Source organism: Dioscorea cayenensis, chromosome 18 (genome assembly GCF_009730915.1).
Source record: "Dioscorea cayenensis subsp. rotundata cultivar TDr96_F1 chromosome 18, TDr96_F1_v2_PseudoChromosome.rev07_lg8_w22 25.fasta, whole genome shotgun sequence".
Lineage (NCBI taxonomy): Eukaryota > Viridiplantae > Streptophyta > Magnoliopsida > Dioscoreales > Dioscoreaceae > Dioscorea > Dioscorea cayenensis.
Genome location: NC_052488.1, coordinates 17,885,481 through 17,906,468, shown reverse-complemented (window position 1 = coordinate 17,906,468; position 20,988 = coordinate 17,885,481). Strand labels below are relative to the sequence as shown.

Below are 20,988 nucleotides of genomic sequence, written 5' to 3'. Positions count from 1 at the left end.
AGTTGGCTGGCTGCTGTGTTAGAGATGCTATATTTGAAAGGAAGCAAGGAGAAGCTGTCAAACAATTGGATAATATCTTGGTAGATCCAGCCAGTGCTCAAGAAGCAATTGAGATAATGTCTCCAGGAGAAACAACCAATATACTCAAAGAAATGTTGTTGTGTGGTTATAAGCCTGATGTAGAACCATTTCTTTCAATGTTGCTGCAAACATTTAGAGCAACAAAGCTGCTGGAACTGAGAACCAGATCAAGGATATTTATTCCAAAAGGAAGGTCTTTAATGGGATGTTTGGACGAAACCCGTACTTTGGACTACGGTGAGGTATTTGTACAAGTTTCTCGCACTGGAAACAAAAATGTTTATGATGATGGTCTCTCTAAATTTAGTGGAAGTGAACTCAAAGTAGGTACTGCTGTTGTTAAAGGAAAAGTAATTGTTGCAAAGAACCCTTGCCTCCATCCTGGTGATATCCGTGTCCTGCAGGCTATTGATGTTCCTTGTTTGCATCATATGGTTGACTGTGTTGTTTTTCCGCAAAAAGGAAAGAGGTAGGTGTACAATTTCTGGTCTAAATTTTATGATAAAATCTGTCTCTAGTTTAACTTACGTAAAATCTATATGTTTTATTTCCTTATTTTGTCAGAACTTCTCTGGTGCTTATTTTGCTCAGCCAATATACTCGAGATAATTTTATGGTGCTACTGCCTAAAGGATTGAGAACTAAAATGAGAAAGGAGTTAATAGCTTAGCATGACCTTGGTCACCAGGGAAGGTTTTCCGGGACTGATAGAAATACAAAAAGAGTTTTCACAAACAAGATAAAATGGGAATTGAAAATGGGTTCTGTTTACAAGATGCACAAGATAGTACCTAACCTTTAAACTTTGAAACCTAGCTGAAAATAGTATAATGTATTTTGGATGACATGAGAATATTTGGCTCCGTATTATGCCTTACTGGAATTGTTGTCATTGTCCCATTAATTTTAATATTGTTAATTCTCCCCCTTTATTTGGTTTGTGAAGATGCTTAATGACCCACTTGTTGCATAGAAAGAATAATTGAATTTTTCTCTAGGCAACAATATTGTTGAGCTTCTTGCTTGGCACAACCAATTTGATAAGAAAAGTATGAGAAAAATTCGAATCCTTGAGCAAAGTTTGTGACTAGCAATTTCCAGAGTTGCTGGAGCCATAGCATGATGCACTGTGTCGGTTGAATAATGTAGTACAACAGCCGGTTTTGTTCTATTTTATTGAATAGGGCTCTTACAAAGGAAAAACATGGTAGCCAGTTGCAGAATGACACATTATAGGACAACTAGTCCAATTGGAATCACAATAACCAACAAACTCAAAAGAGTTAGTAGATGTACTGAGAACACCTTGGCTTGGACTTTTTGAATATCGAAGGGGAAAAAAAAGAGTGATAGCTAGATGTTGAGGGTGAGATTAATGCATGAACTGACCTATGATGCTAACATCAAGCTAATATGTGGCTGGGTGATAATGAGATAAATGAGATGGACGAAAAAGTTGGCATATATAGTTGGATTTTCTTTTAAGTCACGATTTGATTTGGTAAGCTCAAGTTTTGCTCGTTAAGAGCATCTTTAATGTTGGCTTCTAAAAGGCTTGAATCATGAAGAAGATCAAAAAACAAACTATGCATAAGATAAAAGTTCATAAAGGAACGAATGTTTTCCACCATAACATTTAAGGTAAGCTATACCTTTGATTAAAATTTCATTGTGTTGGAAAATTGGTTTAGGTGATATCAGTAAGGCAAGTGTCATTTCCTATTATTATAGTATTGACAACATAAATAAGAATGAAAATGTAAGAGGAGCCCCAGTACATAAAAATAAGGAAAATTGATTGGCATTGCATTGTGTAAAGCTGATCTGCATCAAAGCTGGAGAGAAGATAGAAAACCAATTTCCTCCAACTTGTTTCAATCCATAAAGTGATTTATGGAATTTGCATATGTCTGTGGTGTGAAACCTGATACCCATATGTTCGTTATTGTGTTTATCCCATCAATAACATAGAGAAAAATAAGTGCAACCCACTGATGTGCTAGATTGTGGCATATATTCATATTTCATCATGCGTATGCTGATTATATTTAATATCATTCCACATGCATGGGCTAGATTACACACTTCACGGTAAAATTTTAATCCTCGCTCTCTCTATAAACATGCATGCTCACACACTCACACGCATCACGAGTTAACTATGAAGTTTAAAACTTTTGTGATTTGTGCCGTGAGGCTTATGACAATCATAACATTGGTTAAATTATGCATTCAACAATCCTTCTGCTGGTGATGTTAGTTTCTCACCTCTGAACACAGATCAGATTTGTGAATTGACCACACTCAGAAAGTGATTGTTAATTATGTCTAATTATTAAAGCTTATACTAGGTTTACTTTGAATATGAGTTTTTACTAGATTTTACTATATACATTTGCTAGAGTGCAAAGGGCAACTTTTAGATTATTGCACTGAGACATGTAATTGAATTCATTAGAGTAAATTACTATTTTAAATTCAAGTACATGATCAATCTAGTAATGCTTGCTTGATTCCCAATTTTTCCCCTTTTTTTTTGTCAGTTTTTACCTCATGAATTTTTTATCATAAGAATTCAACTCGATATTACACATGTATTTCCTAAATGGCTAAATCTGCATAACTTATGGAGTATTTGTTGCAATCATATTGCTTGCAGTATCAGATTACTTTTTTTCGATATATAATTGCATTTCCCCTTTTACTTTATTGTCTGAAAATAGCACAACTAAAAAACTTAACCTCCACATGTAAGCATATTGGTTCTTACTCTATGTCATAGTATCTAAACTGGGATTGGTATTATTTCAGACCGCATCCGAATGAGTGTTCAGGGAGCGACTTGGATGGAGACATATACTTTGTGAGTTGGGATCCAATGCTCATTCCCCCTTGTCAGGATGAACCTATGGATTACACCGCAGCAAAACCTGAGATCCTTGATCATGATGTTACAATTGAGGTAGAAGTCTAACACTTTGATCACTTCTTATCCTGGTAGATAAATGTGAATTTGGCTATAGTTCTCAACTTACTTCAGTCATTTTGATTTATGATTAGGTGTTGTTTATTATGAATTCCATTCTTATATTTCCATAATTGAATTTAAGAGGACTCCACACAAATTTGTATTTTCTCTGTAATGATCCGCGAGCAGTGTAGTAAAATTAGAAATTATGCCAATGGTAACACAAAACACAGAAGGAACTGAGTTATTTGGTAATTTTAGTATATAATAATGGTGGAAGTGCAAAAACAGTCTAGAACTACTCTGAAATTTCACTTTGGTGTCTCTACCCAGAAAAATGCAAATTGTTCCTCGAACCACACTTTAAGTCCTCTGTTTAACTCTGCTGTTGACATGCCCAAGAATTTTGTTAGCCACCACTACTTTTTACTTTCAAGGTGTTTTATTTGCCAGTTTATTGCAACATCATCATACTTCAGAAAAAAATTATATGCGACACATTAACACAGAGAAAGTGCAGATTTCTTTCAAAAAATAAATATGTTGATTTCTAGCACAGTAAAAAAATAAAAACTTACATGGCAGTGGACATGGCCCATTGCTGACATACTATGACCACAACAGCTATCACAGAACACATCACTATCAAGGAAGGAAATGCCATTTTAGTGCTGACTAAACAAAATTTTTCACCATGTCAGTATCATGTTTTAATGAAAGGACCAACTTGAACACAAGTGTATAGTTTGGGTCCTTTGGGATCAAGTTGTACCTTTTTGAGGTTTAGTGACCAAAGTGAACTTTAAGTATAGTTCAAGACCATTGGTGCACTTTTTGCCTAAGGTTGTAATAAGATCTGTGAGGAACTTTCAAGTGCCTCTGAAGAAATAGTTTTTATGAAGTTTATGCATCATACTTTCTCTCAAGTTATTCTTCCTGTTTTACTTCTCTGTGCTTGCTGTTTCTTAGACATGCATAGATTATAATACGTTTCTATTTTTCTTCGAAACAGATGCAACCTTATGATCTGCCACATTGAGTAATGTGTTTGCTCATTTACTGCAGGAAGTCGAGAAGTATTTTGTAAATTATATATTGAATGACAGCTTAGGAATCATTGCAAATGCTCACACAGTCTTTGCTGATAAAGAGCCATTGAAGGCTCGAAGTGAGGCGTGCCTAGAACTTGCCAGATTATTCTCTATCGCTGTTGACTTCCCCAAGACAGGCGTCCCTGCCGTAATCCCACCAAATCTTCATGTGAAGGAATATCCAGATTTCATGGAAAAACAAGATAAAGTTACATATATATCTGAGGGGGTGATCGGAAAGCTCTTCAGAGAGATTAAAGACCATGCTCCCAATTCATGCCGTATAAAGGCATTCACTAGAGAAGTAGCAGCGCGATCCTATGACTCAGATATGGAGGTTGATGGCTTCATAGAGTACATTGATGAAGCTTCCTTTTTCAAGAATGACTACGATACCAAGTTAGGGAATCTCATGGATCACTATGAGATCAAAACTGAAGCTGAGATTCTCAGTGGAAGTGTAATGAACGCATCCAAACCTTTCAATAGGCACAAAGATGGTGAAGCTGTAATATTAGCTGTGAGGTCGTTGAGGAAGGAAGCAAGAGGATGGTTTAATGAGAAGAGGCATGATGATGAGGATGAAGACGATGCTTTTGCAAAGGCATCTGCCTGGTATCACGTTACCTACCATCCTGACTATTGGGGGGGTATCTATAATGAGGAATTAAACCGGCCTCATTTCTTAAGCTTTGCGTGGTGTGTCTATGACAAACTGATTGTGATCAAGCAGAAGAACATGAGAATGAGGAGAACTGCTCAATCACTGCAGCGCTGAATGCAGAGCAGCCTGCATATACGGTGATGCGAACTTGATCACTGTGTCAATGATAACCCAAATAATCAAAAGATTAATATGATTTCAAAATAGTATATAGTTTGAGCTCGAATTTGTATAGCAACTGGTTGTTTTAGAGACAAACCTTATGTATGTGGTGTGCATAAAGCCTGTGTATGCAAACTATGTTTGTGGAGTGAATGCTTACCCATTAGAGTGTGGGAAGTTGATGTAAAACCTGATGTATGTGGTGTGTATAAAGCCTGTTTATGCAAACTATGTTCGTGGAGTGAATACTTACCCATCAGAGTGTATGAAGTTGATGTTGATATCTAGTTTATGCAAATGCTAGACCAATGTACGAAGGGAAGTATTTTTTTGGAGATCAACTACATCTGCCATACGGATATTCTCATCCTCTGGTGAGAGCCTTGAACGCTTGTCATCGTTGTTTTCTGGCTAATGGATTCTCGCTGTCCTTGCTCATGCCATGGTTGGTGAAGGCTGGACCTATGCTTCCATAATCAAGGCCTCAGGGCCGTCCAGCTTCAATGGACGGTCTTGGTTTAACATTGTGGGGACTTCTTCCTGGTTAGGTGAAGAGTCTCCATTGATTCAGGTTGAGTTCTCGGAGAAACTAAATTCCATTCACAACTGTTAGTGTGGAAGCACGTTAGTTGGTATCATTTGACACCAAATCAAGATGATATGGCAAGCTTGGTGACATGGCAAGATGACTTGCCGTGGAGGCATGAAGAAGATTTTTTGTATGATCAAAGTTATATTTGGAGGAGCTATATAAGGCGAGTGGATTGCAATTCAAAGAGCAAGCAATCAAAGACTAAATGAAGACACTTTATGTTTGGTAAGTGAATCAATCAAGTAACCACTTAGAGACAAATATTGTGAAGGCCAACTTGGACGAATGAAGATCAAGTTTAGAAACTTGAAAATTGAAATCAAACTTGAATGAATGAAGATTAAGCTTGGAAACATTATGAAGATTAAACCTGGATGTCTTGGAGATCAAGTTTAGTGAAAGAGTCGAAGATCATTGAAGATCCTTTGAAGATCATCTTTGGAATAATAGAGAAGCGCCTTGTGGGTGCGACCCTTGCAAGAGTACTGCTGATAAGGACGTGAGGAGGCGAGCTAGTAGCTGGTAGGTTGAGATCGAGAGGATTCGACTACATTGACTAAAACTTGGACACAGTCAGGAGGACTGGAGGCATCTGCAAATAGCGTTGCAATGGAAGCTGTGACTCAATCAAGGTCAATAGGTGGGCCGCGTTGCAAGTTCTTTTACAACAGGAGTTGCAACTCTAATTTTGGAAAGTGTCCAAATTAGGAGTCACGGAGATTATAAAAGAGGGAGGTGTTATATTTGAGACGTTGAAACGCCTATATAAAAGACCCTGCTAGAGAGACCCAAGTGTGTGGGTAAGAGAGAGTGTGTATCGGGCAATCTAGAAAGAGTTCTTATTTATCTTTGTAATAATGAGTGTGAGAGTTGTACTCATTTTTATTCCCCTCTTTTAATGGATTTTTATCTTTGGTCTTGACCCCTAAGATGTAGGCAAGTGTTGTGCCTAACTGGGTTACCAATTTTGTGTACTTTCTTTGGTTTGTGTGTGATTGTGTGAGTGTTTGCATGGAGATTAAGTGAAATCTAACCCACAATACACCCACCGTGACTAACAATGGCTTTGTTCAACTTGGTGAAAATGTAAGATAGAGCGCAATGGAATGAATGCGAATGCGGAAAGTTTCGAGGGAATTAAGGTAACCCCCCCTCCCCCTCGAGATTGTTAGGACAATCCTCACTGAGAGATGGAAGCAATGGGGCTCTTTGCATGTCGTTGATATGCTGAATGGCTACTTCTACGTTCATGGGAAGTTTTTGGTAACCATGCGTGTTTTACATTTATCTTCTTAATATCAATATAAGGTATCAAACTAGTTTTATCCATAACACGCATTTTATTTTTATTTATATATCCTATCAATTGTGCCGTAAATCAAATGAGTCAAGTTTATAAATAGAAGCAATATTGTTTGAACATTTCCACACATACATAGCCTTTGCCCATAAAAATACCACCCTTAGAATAAATTTATCTGTCTTAAATATAAGTTTGAAGCCACGTTTGTCCGACAAAGTTGCAGAAACTAGATTTTTTTCTAACTTCCGAGATATCATGCACATTTGTGAGTGTAAGGGCTTTTCCAAAAATAAAGTCAAGGTCCATTTTCTTTTGCCTTTCACTTGAAACGTAGATGGGTTTCAGCATATATGACATTGCCATCATCCTCACAACTTTAAAGTCTTGAAAAATTATTTATCCTTGTACACATGTTTGGTGGCCATACTATCTATCCACATCATGCACCATCATTCTTCATGAGATTAACTTTAGATTATGTTGCTATAAATTTCTCGTTGGAGCCTGTTGGTGCAATTTTTTTCACTTTAAGAAAACAACACCTTTTTGACATGCCTAGGCTTCACACAATTATACCATAAACCTTTTTTATTTTTGAATTGTTGACCTTAAGCCTTGAGGGATTTCTTCTTGTTCTTGAAAGGCTTGTTGGGTCTGCTTGACTTTCTTTTGTCTAAGATATGTACGTCTGAGTCTTGAGGTTTTGTTCCTTTTCATTTTTTGATCTATGTTCCTATTCAAGACTAAAACTGTTAGTAATATCTTCATAAGATATATATATATATATATATATATATATAATTTTTATATTTTAAAGCTATTTTGATTACTTTCTTTATGGGAGGAAGTTTATCATTGAATGAGGATACAATAATATAATCATCTATTTTCATATCATACTATTTAAAATGATTCAATAGCTTCTCAATTTCTCAAAAATGCTCCATGGTATATTTGTTATTAATTGTCTTGAAGTACTTTCATTTATTCACCAATAACTTTTTAGTGGTTGCATCCTCACTCATATATCTTGCTTCTAATTTTCACAATTTTCTTTTGCAGTAATAATATGAACATATGTGTCAAAAAGGGAAGGAAACATGTTCAAAAACAACCCCTACAAACATAATCCTCATTGTCCCACTTCTGCTTTCTTGGTTTTTTTTTTTCCTATTCTTAGCTCCTTTTCTACTAGATGAACACTGGATAAGATATAAATGATGTTAAGCATTGTGAGAAGAATATGCATCTTTTTTTGCTAATGAACAAAATTTCCTCCATCAAAATGATCCCACTTTTAGAAATGAAAATTTCCTCCATCAAAATGATCCCACTTTTAGAAATGAGTCGCCATCTTCCTCGATGAAAAATCCATGGTTAAAAGTAAGCCTAAAGATTACTAGAAAGAGAGAAGAAATTAAATTTTTGAAAGGCTTCATGGTATAATGCATAGCACCACTCTTCTTTGGGCTTAATTTATCCCCACCAAAATCTACTATGCATAAGGGAACCTAGAAATAACCTTGAGGATACAACAAAGCCCCATTTCAAACCATGTTGCACTCACAAATTCAATCTTTAAAATTTTCATGTTGGAGAGTAGCAAGATACACAATTTCTACAATAATCGTAGTAGTCAAAGATTGCATTTAACATAGAGTAAGGAATCTATGCATCATTTTTAAGAGAGATGGAGAACTAATAAATTTTTTCACTTCAGACAATGTTTTCAGAACCGGACCGGGAAGTGAACCGGCCAATCAATTGGGTCATGGGTCAATTGGTCCGACCGGATGACCCGGTTTGGTTGAACCGGATGACATAATAATTATATTATATATTAATATATATAATATAATATATATTATATATTATATATATATTATAATACACTGGGGGTTTATACTTTATACACTGGCGAAGTGGTGGCAAAGGAGGAGAGAATGCTGTTGGGAGGTCATTCTCAGAGTCATGGCCAGAGCTTCGGAGACAAGGTTCGAATGGGAGGAAAGTCCTGCGGTGTAACAGCAATGTGAGTGCAAGGCATTCTTTTAGCAGCAGTAGTGGTTCTGGAAGGATGATGAGGAGTTGTGTGGAGACCAATGGGCATGGGAAAAAGAGAAGAGATGAGTTTGTCTTGGAGAGGAATAGGAGTGCAAGGTATTCTCCAAGCCAAGGTGACAATGGAATGCTGAGGTTTTACCTGACTCCAATGCAAGGCAACTGGAGGAACAGAGCACTCGGGAAGAGCAGGAATACTGGTTCTCAGTTCTTGGCAAGAAGCATGCTGCAATTGTACTAACGATATATCTGTCTATCTGTCTTCTTCCAAGGAATGCCAACGCTTAAATTCATTGCTCTTTTTCTTCTTCTTTGAATACATTAGGATAAATTTAAAACAAAATTCAGAACCGGGGTCAACCCGGTTCTGGTCAAACCGGCCGGTTCGCCGGGTTTGACAGGGTTGACTCCCAGTCAACGAGCTCCATTGAACCGGACCGGGCTACCGGCCGGTTCCCGGTTCTGCTGGTCCGACCGGCCGGTCCGGTCTGGTTTTCAAACATTGGTTACCAAGAGATACAGCTCTTAAAACTGAAAAATGATTATTTAAATTACGGTTAAATATGATAAATAGAATTTGAATCAAATCTAAAATGTAGAATATCAAACATCCTTATTTATTTCTTCTATCATGTGAGATTAATCTTATCTATTTTGAAAATATTTTTAACAATTTCAACAGTAAAAGCAAGATAATGACAACAACAACCTGTTAGTCTCAACTATTTAGGATTTGTTACATGATCATTTCCTTCTGCGTTGCTTTATCAAAGACCAAAAGATTAGATAAACCAAGTTCTGCCATATCATTATGTAAAATTTTTGCTAAACAGTTGTTAGCTCTACCTTTCACTCTTCTACGACCTTCCACTTGGAGATCAGTTTCTAACTTTTTATGGGAGCATCTATAGGTCATCTAAGCAGTTTGTCCATATCATTTTAATTGATTCTCTATTAACTTGTGTGTGTTCTCAGCCCCCCTACAACACACATCCCTCCTTAAATGAGGAAGGAGATACTATCCCTGCCCCTTCATTAAAGACGTAGGGAGCTGGGCCTGTATCCCGGTTCTCTTTCATTTTTTTTCATAATATATTTTTTGGAAATTTTATTTAGATGTTAGGTATGTTTTTTATTGAAATTATCAAAACATAATTACCAACCTTTTTAGGGTATCAATGTAAATAATAAATAAATAAATAAATAAATGAAATTAAAAATTAAAACAAAATCCTTAAAGAAGAGGCACCCCCTCTCTTAAAATCCCTAAAAGAAGACGTAACCTCTCTCTCTCTTCCTTTTGGATTCGTGTGAGTCAAGGGCTAGTGAGGTCCATATTTGCAGCTTTTGTAGATTGTGTCAATTAATAAGTTTTTTTTTCTCAATTTCTTCTAAGTTTGTGTGTATTTTTCATTGTACCATATTTGTCATACTTTTTCTCTACTTATTTTAAATCTTGTTCAATTTGTTTGAGTATTTTGATTGATTATTTGTTGTAAGAAAATATTGGATATTTTTTTTATTATTTGCTGTGAACATCATTAAGACTGAGTTGCATAATAAGATGGAAGATGAATGGTTGAATAATATGATGGTATGTTACATTATAGTTTTCTTCTTAACCAAGTACACAGCTGGGAACACACCCATGTGTTGACCCTATGCTTAATCTGATTTCTATACTGTAAAAGATAGACACGATTAATTTTGGGGACTTTTAGTAAAGCATTGGGAAAAAAGGATTTTGAAGAGGGTTTTCGGGCTGTTTTTTGTGAGGCTTCTAAAGATTGAAGACACTATATAGAGGAGAGATCTTTGGCGGCTTTTTGGAGAAGATATTATCAACATAACGCGGGGATTGAAGGAGGGATCAAGTCTTCTTGGAAGAGAATCCATCAATCAAGAGAAGCATGGAGCTCGATGGGGTTTTCATTATGTTTTTTAATTTTATTTCATTTATCTTGGTTTGTGTTATAAACTCTCTTCGGATAAGGAACTAATATTCTGGCATTAATGAACCATAGGATTTGATTTGTATTTTAAATTTGGATATAGTTCTATATTGAGTTCTTTTTTTATTGAGATTTAATTATATGTTATTGAAAGGCATGGTTTATATTACAGCGAGAGCTTGATTTTTATGTTTGATACATGTGAGAAAGATTGAGAAATCCTCATGCATAGCTCTACCATAATTGGAGAGAATTATAAGTAAACCTAGATATAGGAAATTAACTACCACGAGAGAATTATAAGTAAACCTAGATATAGGAAATTAACTACCACAGTTTTCCTAATTAGTGTGCTAACCATACATTCGGATTTCATTGAGCATTCATGCATTGTAGGGGTCTAGATTGAAGAGAGCTCTCAATTTAGCTATGTATAGGATTAGTTGCCAATCGCTTTAAGAAAGGGATTACGATAAATAATGAAGTCTAAGTTTAACCCTCCTCTCAGGGTTCATAGAAAATTAATGCAATTGTGAGAAGTCTAGGCTAAGAAGAGATTCCAATATAGCTCTATATAAGATTGATTAATTGCTCACAGCCCTAAGAAAAGGGTGAATATATTTCAAGAGCCCCTACAAATCTACTCAATGATAATCCGATACCTTCTTCTAGAGCTTCACATAAAATCATAGAAGGATTTCTTGTGTAGATATCTCTTCTTATGATTGATTACCTTCCCAGCGATATCCATTGTCCCTGTAATTATTGATTTAATCTTCTTTCAATGTTATCAATTAGCTAAATATTAAACAATTAGTAATTACTCGTACTCCTAGTCCTCGTGGAATTGACCACCATATGTTTGTCACACACTATATTACTTGATACAACTCATGCACTTGCGTAGGGACGTTTACTTAGCAGAAAGTGATATGAAATTAAGTAGGGAGGAGTGGTACATTCCTTAATTGGTTTGAAGTTAATATCACTTCCAATAGTTTTGGTGTTCATTTTGGAAAAAGTAGAAAAAAAATCATGGAGTTAGAGGAAGACTTACATAAAATTTTACTTCCCTCACTTTGGTGAAAAAAATGCTTAATGGAGCTTAAATCAAAATCAAATAAGTGCTGAAGTGGGAAAAGTGAGAGCAAATGAACATCAAATGTTAGAGAAAGTCAGCCCACTTCAGTGACATGACCATTACTTCCCCCAAATGAACACTCCCTAAATGACCATTACATACGCCACTGGTCAGAATGACAAGTATTTGAAATAATTGATGATAAAGCGATTTTATTTCAATATATATAAAGCCAATGCTTTGTGGTGGTAGTCGTCCGTGATATGTATAATTAATATTTTTTTAAAATATTAATTATTATTATCTCAATTTTGAATTAATACAAAATTTGTTAAGTCAACAACACTTCGGTCTTATTTCTAGCTCTTGCTACTGGTTGTCAGTGATAGGTGCTATTCTAAAAGTTATTTATTAATAACTTATTGTTGAAGAAAGAAAAATGTGGATTTTTGAGCATCTATTTAAAAAAAAAAAGAAAAAAAAAATAGGAATCTCACATGTAAACTTGGGCACCTAGGCACCAGTCTTCCCTTTCTTTCATTCTCGGCTAAAAAATTAAAATTAAAAAATTAAAAATTAAAAATTAAGAATAAAAATAAACCGTTTCATTTATTCCACTTTAGTGATCTTTGGGTTTTGTTTTGTGGCTAAAGAGAGAATAAAAGTAAGTTGCCTTTGTTATTTCTTTGTTGCCAAGCCACCCGGTGCCACTTTTGCCTCTGTTTTTTTCCTCTTAAAATAATAAAAATTATATAAATTTAGCCCCTCTATATAACGTTGATTTATATTAATCTCCCACACGTGTCGTTTGCATAGCAAATGAATATTTTTTTATTTTAAAGAATTAAAACAAATAATTACACAAATTTCGCTCCAAGAATGTTACGAATGATTATCTCATATATTTATTATTCAAATTGAAGACACAGAGGGTGTTTATCTTTTTTTCACCATACATGTTTTATATAATTTTTTTTCTCCCTTTTTGTGAATAGTTTTTTTCTAATCTTCTATATAATGTTTTTTAAAAAAATTTGAGTAGATTTATTTCACTTTTAACTTATTTTTAATATGTTCACATAATTTTTTTTTAACAAATACATTTTAATTTTGTTTTTCTTGCAGTGTATTTTTGGTTGACGGAGGTTTATCAGCCAAGTTGAATACTAGAAGATAAGGAAGAATAATACGAAACGATCATTATTATTATTTTTAAAAAATAAACTATCTAAAATGTATCAGAAAGAAAGCAAGTATAAATACAAAGAGCTGGTATATAAAACAAAAGAGCAAGACTTCCACAAAGCCACAAAAAACCCTAAAACAAGAAGTAGAAAAATATGAAACACTTGAAAAAGTAATTATATAAGTGGCCATTTTTCTGTAGCCGTTCTATTAATTTTAAGTCTCAGTTTTTTTTATCAGATTCATAATTGGACGAAAACTCCCACCAACATCAGAAAAAAAATGCATAAGAAATCAAACACACGGTTATTTATTTTTCAAATATCACCAAAAATAGAATTTGAAGAAAAAAAATAGCATTCCATTATATTTTTTTTTTAATATTATGTTTGACTCCATTCAACAATGATTAACAAAATAAAATAAAATAATTTATTTTTAAAGCACACAAGACACTTGTTCATTAGCTGTGGTGGCTGTCACACAAGTTGTTGCAAGCCTGGTTTAGTCCCAAACCGTATAATTAAAGGGGAGTCTATGGCCATATATGTGGGGGGCAACTTGGGTTTGTTTATGCCAGGTCCCCTGAGACAAGATTACGGGAGAAAGGACTTGACTGCAGGAGAAAATGGAAGATCTTAGGACCATCAAGTTGATTTTATACTTGTTTGAAGGCATTTCTGACCTGATAATCAACTCCCATAAAACATGCCTTTATTCTACAAAGGTTGGGTTCTTGCTAGGACAAGTTGATAGGGGTGAGTGAAACCGAGTACCCGATCCGGTTCTAAAAATAGGATCAGGTACATGGTTTTTTGAATCGATAATAACTCGACCTGCATCCGACCTAGTTTAAACCGGGTACCGAAAATCGGGTATCCAATTTAAACCAGATTGGATATCAGATATCCGGATCCGAATTTAAGTTTTATCTATTCCATGGATTTGTTTTATATAACAACATTATATAAAAAAACAAATATGAAAAGCTTATAACTTAGCATTAAACTCTTATATTATTCTCAACACAATAAAATCATAACAAAAATAATAAAAAGTTTTATCAATCTTAGGCATTACAAAAAGTATCAAGCGTCTCATCAATAATGATCATTAGTTGAGAGAGAAAGAAGAGATTTGATTGGAGGCTAAAGAGGCGGGGCAATGGCCGTTGGGGACTAGAAGGTAAGGATTTGGAATTTTTTTTTAAACTTTTAGCTCCTGTAAATTTAAATTTATTAATATATATAAATATATAACTATATAAGCATATAACTCTTTATGTTATTTGATTTGGCATTTGGATATATATTTTTTTTATTTTTAGCCCTTGTAAAATTTAAATTTATTAATGTATATATATAACTCTTAAAGGGTTTAGATGAGGGATTTGGATTTTTTTTCCATTTTTACTTTTTAGGCCATATAAAATCTAAAATTATTATATAAATAGAATATAATAAAATTAAAAACCGGATCTAATTTGGAAACCCAATTTTTAATTTCTCCCGACTAGGATTAGCCCCGGTTTTTATCTAAAAAAATTAGGATTGGGTACCTGACCCTTTTAATGGATCGGGTACCCAAAAAATTCGGATCAAAACATCGGATACCAGATCGGATCATCTAATCGGGATTATTTTGCTCACCCCTACAAGTTGAGCTTAAAACCCAAAGTTACTCCTCAGGACTTCTCCTTCTCACTTACCTATTTGTACGAATAGTTGGGAGGTGACACCGGACACAAGATTGGGAGAAGGTCATTGTAGGAGTTAAATCAAGACTGTTGTCCTAGAAAACAAGCTTCCTATCCGTTGGTGGTTGATTTACTTTGATCAATTTAGTACTCCCACTCATAGTCCTCATGGAATCGGCAACCATGGGTATGTCGCATACTATATTACTTGATACAACACATGCACTTGCGCAGGGACGTTCACTTAGGCGGCGTTTTGTTCAATGTAACTATAAATATAGTCGATTTGCAGTTACAATGTAACTAGAAATACATGGATTTTAAAATACAATACAGTCAAATCCGGTATTTGTTTAGATGTAACTGAATATTCTGTATTATCAGATTTTGTATTTGTTTAGAGAAATTTGTAAATTTGGAATTAAAAGCCTTTTACATACCAAAAATTTTAACATTATTTTAATGATTTTAAGTACCGCATTAATTAGTTTAACTTTTAATTTTATTATTAGTTATTAAATTTATTATTAAATTTATTAAATTGTTATTCATATTTTACAATTTTGAATTTGATTATTAACCCAACAAAAAAAAGTATTTGTGAACTTTTCTCACATTTTTCATACATTTCTAGCATGTTATTTAATGATTTTAATATCATATTGATCATTTTAACTATTAATTTTATTATCAAATTACTTATTAAATTAGTTATTAAAATAATTATAAATTTATTATTAGATTATATAATTTTTTCACTCAACAAAGGTATCTATGGATGTTTGACAAAACTTGTTTTTCTTTGATTGGTCACATATATGTCATAAGTTATGCATGTGAAGTGGCATGTCCCTGAATTGGTTGGAAGTTGATATCACTTCCAATAGTTCTAGTGTTCATTTTGGAAAAAATAACAAAAATCCTGAAATTGGGGGAAGTGGGTTTGTATAAAATTTTATTTTTCCCACTTTGGTGAAAAAAATGCTTAATGACGTTTAGTTTAAAATCAAAGAAGTGTTGAAGTGGGGAAAGTGTGGGCAAATGAACATCCAAAGTGGGGGGAAGTCCACTACAGTGACTTCCCCACTACTTTCCCCCAAATTAACGCTCCCTAAATAACCATTAGATAAGCCACGCATCAGAATCAATGTTGTCAAACCAGGACCAGCTCGGCTGGTTCAACTGGAAAAATTGAGAACCAACCATGAGACCGGTCCGGTTACATCTTTTAACCCTCCCTTGAAATAACCTTGTCAAAAATCAAATGACCTGACTGGTTTACCTGGGAACCGGGTGGCCCGGCCGGATTTAACTGATTAAAAAATTTTTTTTAAAAAAAAGAAAAGAATGAGAGGATTGAAGGTGAAGAATGAGAGGAGAAGTGAAAGAACTTCCGGCGGGAGGTGAGAAAAGTGAGGGAGAAATGAAAGAACGGGAAAGAAGAGAGAGGAGAGAGAGAGTTCACCTTTTGTGTGAGTCCTGAAGGGAGACTAATGGTGTGAGAGAGAGAGATGATGGTTCACGTGTTTTGTTTTGTTTGTTTTTAATATTTTATATTTTTAAGATTTAATAATAATATATAAAAATAAAATATTAAATATTAAATTAATTGTATTTGGATATTTTTGATGGTTCCGATGGAGGTATGATGTGTTAAGTTCACTCAAAAAAAAAACTCAAAGATTAAACACTCACACACAATCAAAGCAAGATAAAGGAGACAAGCAAATTGGTAACCCAGTTCGGCACAACCTTGCCTACATCTGGGGGGCCAGGCCCGGAGAAACAATCCACTAAAAGAGGTATATGAACAAGGAGTACAACACTCACTTAGTCTCTCAATACAAAGAATATCCTCTCAAGATTGCCCGACGGCCACACACTCAACTCTCACCGAAGAGTCTCTCACTTGTTGGCTCCATCCTAAATCTTTGAGCAGGATGTCTTATATAGACGCACCGACGTCTACAAAGTTACCTCTTTTAGAATTCTCCGCGGCTTCCTAACATGGACACCTTCCAAAGTTAGATGTTGCAACACCCAGTTGTAACATGGCCCACCTTACTGAACATGACTGAGTTCTAGCTAGATGCACCCGAATCTGCGACCTTCAACCTCCTGGTTCCTTCAGTCCGCCTCATAGCAGTTGACTCGACCCGAGCTCCTCCTGCTTGCAGCTGCTTCCTTCCTCACATCACTTCAGAAGGTCTCCCTCTCCCGAGAGACGTGCCCACCAAGGCACACGTGACCATCTCACCGAAGATAGCCACCGAAGATCTCCCGATCTTCCTTTCCAAACTTGGCCCAAGTTTGGTCTTCCAAATGATCTTCGTTTGACTCATGGAAATATTGTTACTAAACTTGATCTTGTCTTCATCCAAGTTTAGCCTTCAATATCTTTAAGCATGATCTTCAATCATCCATGCTTGGATCTTCAAATCTCTAATCATATCTTATGCAATCTTCAATTAATCTCCTCATATGACTAGTCTCCATGAATAGTTCCGTCCATAGATAGCTCTTGGATCTTCCTTCAATATAGTAATGCTAAATATGGTCTTGATGATCTCCTTGGTATGTCTTTACCTTATTTAGTTTGTGTCTTCAAATAGCTTCATACCAAGTTTAACTTGTGTCTTCTAATAGCTTCACATAATCTTCATGATCTTGAACTCTTGCCAATAATAGAATATTCCTCTCTCTTCAAATAGATCTTTCTAAAAAGGAGCTCTATCAAAGATATGAATTATCATCCCGGATCTTACCAAGGATAGATAATCACATCTAAAATAAAACTTGCCTTTCTAGAAAAGATCCTATAGTCTTGATACACTTTCCAAAAATAGTTTATCATCACATGATTGTATTGAGAGAAATAAAATCTTCAATCTAGATCTTAATCAAATCTCCACCTTGATCTTCATTAAATGTTATGATAATATCTTTTGCCACATCATCATCCTAGTCATCTTTTCTTTTGATGAGTCACCACATGCCATGTTATCATCCTCTTGCCATGTCACCACTTTGGCTTGTCATATAATACCAATCCACGTCATCAGACTTAACAATTTTAAATATGATATTAAACTAATTGTGTTTTTAATTATTAAAAATATATGTTATATTATTTTTTATCATTGTTAATTTATTATAATATATTTTTTAATATTTTATTATTGACCCGGTTCAACCCCGATTCGACTCGGTCGAACCCATCAATTGTTGACCCCTGGACTTGACCAGGGCAATGCTTAGGCTGAATTTGACTACCTTGATCAGAATGACAGGTATTTGAAATAAGTAATGATGAAGCTATTTTAAAACAATTTCAAAATATATAAAATCGAAAGTTTCAACTCCGGCTTTGTAGTGGTAGTCATTAGTGATATCTATAGTTTATATTTTTTGAAAATATTAATTATTATTATCTCCAATTTAAATTAATATAGAATTTTTTTAAGTCTGCAATCCTTGATATTATTTCTAGTTCGACTACTGGTTGCCAGTGATAGGTACTATTCTAAAAATGATTTATTAATAATTTTTTTTGAATAATAGGCTACAAACGCTCTTTTTTATGAATATAAACAGTACTGAATTCTGTATATACGAATAGTATAAGAATCCCGGCTGAACAGTGTATGAATAGTATGGGGAACAGTATTGCCGAGGGAGGGATTTGAACCCATGACCTCCCCCTTACACTATGGTGTTATATCATTGGACTATCCAATGGTTGACGATTTATTAGTAACTTATTGTTAAAGATAGGAAAAATGTGGAGTATTGGGCATCTTTAAAAAAAAAAAGAAAATCAGGAATCTCACATATAAACTTGGGCACCAAGGCACCAGTCTTCCCTTTCTTTCATTCTCGACTAAAAAAAAAACTTAAAAAATAAGAATAAAAATAAACCGTTTCTTTTATTCCACTTTAGTGATCTTTGGGTTTTGTTTTTATGATTAAAGAGAGAATAAAAGTACGTTGCCTTTGTTATTTCTTTGTTGCCAAGCCACCGGTTGCCACTTTTGCCCTTTTTTTTCTCTTTAAATAATAAAAATTATATAAATTTATTGGTTAAGCCCCTCTATGTAACGTTGATTTATATTAATTTGCCACAAGTGTCGTTTGCAGCACAAATGAATGTATTTTTTTTTTATTTCAAAGAAGTAAAACAAATAATTACACAAATTTCACTCCAATGAAAGTTTTTTTTACTAAAAGGCGACGAGTGCCCACATTTAAAAAATTGTCAAAGAAACAAATAGGTACGGAGGTGTATTAATTTACTGTGGCTTACAGACCTCTTAAAAAAAATCCCGCATGCCCTGCAATTCTGGAGGGCTGAAACTACTATTTTTTCTACATGAGACCCACGCCCGTGTATGTGAACAGTACAAAAACAGTAATGGCCCTAAGTATATAGTGCATGAACATTACAGTAACAGTATTGTCGAGGAAGATTCAAACCTTTGTTTTTTCTTTGCATTTTTATGTCTTACCATTTGGCTCCTAAGAATGTTATGAATGATTATTTTATATATTTATTATTCAAATTGAAGACACGGAGGGGGTTTTTTTTTCACCATACATGTTTTATATAAATTTTTTGGTATAATTACCATACAGGTCTCTGTAATAGTGTACTTTCTACCTTTTTAGTCTTTGTAATATTTTTAGATACATTTAAGTCCTCATATTTGATCGAGTTGAGACTTTCGAGTCCGAGGTGTAGATGGCGTTATCTTCGCCGTTTCTTTTGAGCTGGCATGGTTTTAAATATTCGCTGTTAGGTACAATTAAGTCCCCCTATTTTGAGCTGGCATGGTTTTAAAGAAACAGTAAAGTTAACGCCTATGCCGCGGACTACAAATTTTCAACTCGATCAAATATGAGGTTTTAAATGTATCTAAAAGTATTACAAAGACTAAAATGACAGAACGTACATAATTACAGGGGTCTGTACAGTAATTAAACCAAATTTTTTTCCTCCTTTTTGTAAATAGTTTTTTATTCTTCTATATAATTATTTTAAAAAAATTTGAGTAGGTTTATTTCACTTTTAACTTATTTTTACTATGTTCACATATTTTTTTATTAATAAATACATCTTGATTTTGTTTTTCTTTCTGTGTATTTCTGATGGACTGAGGTTTGGCAGCTAAGTTTAATACTAGAAGATAAGGAAGAATAACACGAAACTATTATTATTATTTAAAAAGAAATAAATCATCTAAAATTTACCCGTAAGAAAGCAAATATAAATACAAAAAGCTAGTATATAAAACAAAAGAGCAAAAGTTCCACAAAGGCACCAGAAACCCTAAAACAAGAAGTTGAAAAGTATGAAATGCTTCAAAAAGTAATTGTTTAAGTGGCCATTTTTCTGTAGCCTGTTAATTTTAAGTCTCAATTTTTTATCGGATTCATAATTGGACAAAAACTCCCACCAACACCAGAAAAAAATGCATAAGAAATCAAAACAAGGTTTTTTATTTTTCAAATATCACCAAAATTAGAATTTGAAGAAAAAAAAACTAGCATTCCATTATATATATATATATATATATATATATATATTAATAATATGTTTGACTCCATTCAACAATGAGTAACAAAATAAAATAAAATAATTTATTTTTAAAGCACATGTGACACTTGTTCATTAGTTGTGGTGGCTGCTACACAAGTTGTTGCAAGCCTGATTTAGTTCCACATCACGTAATTAAAAGGGAGTTCATAGGCATAAATGTAGAGGTAACCCCACTCTATCAGGTGGTTTTTTGGGTTGTGAATCCCATGGTGTGTGTAACATTAGTGCTTTCATTGAGATTGGGTGGTGTAGGGCTGGGGGAGGGAATAATGTTACAAATCTGGTTTAGTCCCACATCACCTATGGGGAGTATGTGGGAGACATGTGAGGGGCAATCCCACTCTATTAAACCAGTTTTTTTGGGTTGTGGGTCCCGCCTGTGTGCAACACAAGTGAAAACAAACGACTTGGATCAATTGAATTGCTTTCACTGACCAACAAGACTAGTGAGTCTTCTTCGTTTGTACTTGGCGCCATGAAAAGATAATCGCGGTACAATCAAATATATATGCTTCTCTTCTTTATTGATTCTTTTTTTAGTCTTTGTTACTTCTTC

The 20,988-nt window shown here is 34.4% G+C and overlaps 1 protein-coding gene across 1 annotated transcript; it reads left to right on the top strand.

Moving 5' to 3' along the window:
- Positions 1–21: 21 nt before the first annotated feature.
- LOC120282293 (probable RNA-dependent RNA polymerase 1) lies at positions 22–5,214 on the top strand. The gene is made up of 3 exons (XM_039289069.1): positions 22–550; positions 2,893–3,043; positions 4,115–5,214. The coding sequence occupies exons 1-3, from the start codon at positions 117–119 to the stop codon at positions 4,916–4,918; spliced, it is 1,389 nt and encodes a 462-aa protein (XP_039145003.1). The 5' UTR covers positions 22–116; the 3' UTR covers positions 4,919–5,214.
- Positions 5,215–20,988: the final 15,774 nt, after the last annotated feature.